At 30.3% G+C, this 5906-nt stretch overlaps 1 protein-coding gene across 1 annotated transcript; it reads right to left on the reverse strand.

Annotated features, from left to right (window-relative positions):
* Nucleotides 1-5100: 5100 nt before the first annotated feature.
* On the reverse strand, nt 5101-5659 carry LOC134243705 (complement C1q tumor necrosis factor-related protein 3-like). Its single transcript, XM_062725936.1, has 2 exons — nt 5629-5659; nt 5101-5504 (listed from the first exon to the last, which is right to left on the reverse strand). Exons 1-2 carry the CDS (start codon nt 5636-5638, stop codon nt 5101-5103), a joined length of 414 nt encoding a protein of 137 aa, XP_062581920.1. The 5' UTR covers nt 5639-5659.
* Nucleotides 5660-5906: the final 247 nt, after the last annotated feature.

Here is a 5906-nt window from a genome sequence, read left to right on the forward strand (position 1 = left end):
TGGGTTTTCTTGTATTTTTTTTTTCATGAACTACAATGGATGAGCATGAATATCTCCATTGCTACGCCATTATTCCAAACTTGACGTTTAAACTATAGTGCAAACTGTTTTACTTTAAGGTAGGATTCTTCTCTGGTTTGCTATGGAAATCAAAGTACATTTGTTGATATGTCTTATATATTTAGATGTAAGAGATTTAAAAGAATTTTTTTACAAAAGTCATCACAATTATACAACTTATATATATAAATAGAAATGGTAAACTGCGTTTGAAAACTAGCAGGGACTATATTTTTGGCGGAATGATGGCGTATGAAAATATCTTTTCTGCCTCTCAAAATTATTGTAGAACATTGAATTTAATTATCATTTTTACGAAATCAAAGACTAGACGAAATTTTCAAATGTTTAGTTAAATGTTTAGTTAAATTAATAATAAGGGACTAAAGTTTCAAAATATATCAAATAAATAAGATTTTTCACACATACTAAAACTATGTTGGCTTTTAAATGCTTCAAACATAAAAAACAATATATTGAGCCAAAAATAAAAAGTGCTATTTCTCTCTTAGTAAACGATCAAAACTTTCAGTTTTTGTATCATTTTGTACCTTTGTGTGACAAATTTACTATATGTGAAAATTGGAAAAAGTTAAATATAGGAAGCATATAAAAATAACTAATAAATCCTAAAAATTTAAGAAAAGTAGAGGAAATTCGGATTAGCAAATATCCATTTTATTTAAATTATCAATGTCAATTTGGTAATTTCATCTTATAGGGCCTATATGGTAGTATCTTTCTATGCAAAAAGAAAAACATTTAATCTTTTGAACCACAAGTAGGGATCGCATGATTGGAAACAGTAATTTTTTATTCTTAATGTCCAGGAAAAAGGTAATGATCTTGACCTGACCTTGCCTCGTATATTAAACGGTCGAATTTAATCTCACTGATACCATAACTTAGAGATATTGTCCTATTGATTCTGTGAAAATTTCATTAATGAATACAAGAAATGTGAGAAGAATCCTACCTTAATGATTACAATTGAATCCAATAAATTTGTGACAACTCATCAGGAAGATAATTTAAATATAAGAGATTAATTATTATTGTTTCTTTTTTTTTTTTTGAAGATTTATGAGTTATATGAACTAACGCTTCACGCCGGCATATTTATTATGAAGCGTCGTAGTTCTTAACCTCATGAATCTTCAAATTTTAAATTAATTATACCAGGCATGTTATACTGTTGTACCCCTATTACTGGACAGGAAAAATTATCCTTGGAACTTATAAAGTTTTGTTACATACATATTTTGCATTATGTAAATAAATATTTACAAAAGAAGTTGTATCTGTATTTATTTGTAACTATTGCTTTAAAACGAAAAAAAAATATCATTCATATTTGCCGACAAAAAAAATTATTGTTTAAATTTTGTCAGAGACAAAAATATCGAAAAACACATTGTAGCGACGGCTCTCGTGTAGAAGTCTCCCACCAACCGATTGTCTGGTCCAAAAAATATTACTTTTTGTGAGCTCTGATCAAACAGTGATGAATTGGTAAGCATAGTCGATATATGTTGACCGTTTTTAACAATTTGAATATGAACTATATGTGATCCTTCTGCCATTATGGTACAGGAAAAGAGATACAATCCAGTTCTCGGAGCAACAAAGTGTCCTGTCCATTTGTTGTAGTCATTAACATAATTAGAGATTGTCCGTCTCCAAGGTTAACACTTCGTGAAAGTTGTGCTATAAATCCTATTGCTAGTGTACCGCTTAATAGAGAATAAAACATTGAAATTATTTACAAAAGTAATGCAATGTAACACATCTAAGGTAAATAACTATTTAAGTTTGATATTGGTTTAGATAAAAATAGTCTTTTTTTAATGGTACATGGCAACGTTTTTCTTTCAAATGCATTATACATTCATCTTTTTTTTAAATAAAACGCTTATGAAATCTGCAACAATCAATACTCTATAACACAAATGTAACCCCCTTACAGCTGTGCAGTAGACACAGAAAAACAAATATATTGATTTAGCTTGGTTTATTAATAATAATTGATAATATCCTGAAAAATATCTATTAAATAACAATCTTTTTTGTATCGTACGGTGCATATGTCTTTAAACTTTTTAAGTAAATGTCGAATATTTGTTTTTAATTTATTCATCAAGATGACTGAATTTAGGAACCAACTATAAAATTATAGAAAGGCCTAAAGGTCGAATATTGTTTTTTAATTTATTCAACAATATGATTGAATTTAAGCACAAACTACAAAATTAATTTGTTCTGCGAATTAAGAATATAAAATAACGAATCACACACTTTTCTTATAAAAGTGATTTTCATAATAAACCCTTTGGCTTCGATAAATTGTGCACATTGGAGTCCTTTTCATTATACTTTATATAGTCAATCCTATAACAAATGAAATTCCCTGGTAGTATATCGGTGATTGACCTAACCTTTCAGCAAAATAAGCTGGAGGAGAAAAATCTCAAACAAGTGATGGAAAATCATTTCCATCAATATTAGCAGATCCTAGAATTTATAGCATTTTGTAAGCATCTACAATAAATTCGAAAAGGATACATACCGGTATTTATCATATTATATACTTACCTATAGTTTGTTTATTTTTGCATGGCAAACATACATGTTTTCACAATATTTTTATGTACAAAATATTTCATCTTAGTGTCGCGTTACATGTATTCGGAAATCTAAAAATTATAACATACATGCATATCAAATTATCATTTCATCTACTTTTTTCGGTCACTTAGGACTGATTCTTTTCTTGGTGCATCTGTGACCGAGCAACTTTTATATAAAATATACATCTAATACCAGCTGAGAAAAGCCTTGCTATAATTATACAACTAAAAACTTTGTTATACATATACCTTTAAAAATTGTGCCCGATATAATTCTACACAAAAACGTCTAACATTTCCAATTTTTATTGAGATGACATAAAAATATTGATGTTTGATGGCATAGTGGGATGTTGGACCTGTCGATGAGATATTGGACCGCTTAGGTAAAATGGGACAGCTACATCTTATTTGCATTTGTTGATATGCAAATAAGATATCTGCATTTGTTGATATGCAAATAAGATGTAGCTGACATCTTATTCTTATATTGTATATAAGAATAAACTCCAAATGCACATCAGCTATCACAATTTGTTGACAAAGTGGACAGCTTCTGGCATATAGCTGACAAAAGCGCTGACCAGAGTGTCTGTTTTTGCAAAAGCAAGCAGCTATCTGTCAACGAAACATACACGTTCAGAATTATATAACAGTACATAATTTAACATTATATTTCAAAGAATTTTTTAAAAAGTAATTTTGCTAAAGAGTTAATTGTTTACATGTACATATCGATATTTAATATTCTATGTGAATTTTAGAGACACTTTGAAATCTTCCTTGGAGCAGTTTGCTAGTATATAGTACATTTGTATTGACTGGGTTCGAGTGCAACATGCGTTTTGTCGGATCCAAGAACCAAACTGCTTGCTTGAGGCCATGAGGTTTGGTTCGAGGGGTTGACAAAATGCATTGCCAGATAACAGTCCATAAATGTTTTGTTATATATCACAAAAAGATTTTTCGGACATAGGTTCCCCTCAAAAACAGAGGTCTTAGACATCTTCGTTGTGTTTAAGATATTAACTCAGGTTTCGAGATTCCAAAAATCAACTATATACAGATTTTATACAAATCATATCTGCCAGATATAGATGCAAATTAAATTTATTATTGTTCACACATCAGAGGTGGGATCAGGTGCCATTACTCTTTTTTTTTTTGCACACTCATTTCTCAACGGATTTCGCTCAAATTTTCAGAGGTTATAGACGTTTAACCATCTATCAGAATAATGACTAAAATTTCCACTACCGACCGGTCACACCCGCCGTGTGCTCCTTGTTATGATTGGGAAATAACGGGAAAATCTGCTGTCAATTCAGTGAATAAATAATAGACTAACAATAAGTATGAAAATCGGCAGTCAGTTATTTGACTCAATAATAAATTGTACTTGCTGACAATGTCGACCATTGAACTTACGAATTGATGACTTTAAACGAGACTGCTGGTATTCTTGTTTCATCAACGTGTTTGTCAATAATTTATCTTGTTTTAGAAATTGTTCATACGTATAGCATGCATTTGCCTATCGAATCAACTGAGATATATAAAGTATCTGATACGCGGTTTGTGTATAAAGTTGAAAAGTCGCAAGTTTTTAAGCTGTTGATTTTGATAATTTGGCAAGTTGTCCAATAGTTCCTTGAAATATTTAAGTATCCATATCTGAGTTACACCACTTCTTGAATATATTGTTGCATAGTACTTTTGAAGTTTCTCCTTCACTACTGTTAATATCTTAGTGAGGATTAAGGAAATATGCTTGGTTTAACATTTAATGGAACCCGTTATGTATTTTGGTATGTAAGGAATCTTATGAATATGATTTTGTAGAATTTTTTCCTTAGAAAGGAAACTATGAGTATAAGTTGGATTACCACTTGTAGATTTAAATCTAAGTTTTTTCTAAAATACAATTGATATAATGAGCCTTACAAACGAAGACAATGTCGTTACCTGCTTTGTCAGCAGGGACCAGTACGTTCTGATCATGTACTCTATCTAAATTTTTTTTCACTTCTGGATTATTGAATACAGATGGAGGATAGATGGATTTCACATTGCACCTCAATCTTTTAATACACGATTTTAACATGGACTTGATACTTTTAATCCATTCTGACAAAGTGTGAACGTCTTCTTTTTAATATCTGTTCCATCGCCTGGCGAAATTTTCAACAGAATATATTTTCATCAAAGCCACCAGGGGGTATGAACTAAAACCTGTGAATAAGAATATTCCAATTAGAATTTTAAAAAAATAACAATAAGTACTCGAAAAATGTTTTTTAATGAACATTTTATCAGTTATCATTGAGATTGATTCTTTATTAGTTTTTCATTCTATTTCCTTGCCCGATCATTCACTTTATGTGAATAAAATTTTGTATAGATAAAAAAAATGTCAGATATCTTCTGAAACAAGGATTCCGGTAAACATGCTATACCCGATGTGTTTCCAAAGATATCGCTCGGAAGCTGATTGTCTTGTCCATACAGAATCACCCTTACGTAAGGCAAGAACTACTGTCTGTGAACTTTGGTCGAAGACATATTTATTAGCATGAATGGTTGATATTCTTACTCTATTTTTGACAATTTCTACATGAATGTAGTAGTCTCGATATTCCATTATGGTACAAGAAAACAAATACAGTCCCTTCAAAGGTGCTGTAAAATGTCCAGTAAATTTCTTATATCCTTGGTCATAATTTGTTATCACTTTGTCGTATTTAACTGCCTGTGCATCTCCTAAGTAGACATGCTTGGAAAGTTGAGCACTGAATCCAATTGTTGGACGTAGAATAACTGAAATGAAAAATATTCAGATATAAAAAGATAGGATTTTCAACTGGCCAGTGGTGGCGTCTCTATATGAGTGAAAAATTCTCGAGAGGGACGTTAAACAATAATCAATCAATAAAAAACCTACCTTGTTGCATATGGGTTGAGAACACGAAAACAAACACGAAAAATGAAAAGGTGGATTAATGTTGATCATTTCATATTTTCGATATCTATGACTGAAAATAAACATTAACAATTTTAAAAATCAATTCTTTTATCAGTTTAATTTTAGGAACTGATTTATTAGTTTTATTTTAGGTACTGATTTCTTTCTTAAATGGATAAATTTCTGTTCTGTTCTAAAGAAGAATTCAATTCTTCGATCCTACTGAAATTTTAATATACAGTTGTACTTGTAATTGC

The sequence above is a fragment of the Saccostrea cucullata genome, unplaced genomic scaffold, assembly GCF_032062105.1.
Source record: "Saccostrea cucullata isolate Sc308-1 unplaced genomic scaffold, CSIRO_AGI_Scuc_v1 ctg898, whole genome shotgun sequence".
In the NCBI taxonomy this organism is placed as follows: domain Eukaryota; kingdom Metazoa; phylum Mollusca; class Bivalvia; order Ostreida; family Ostreidae; genus Saccostrea; species Saccostrea cuccullata.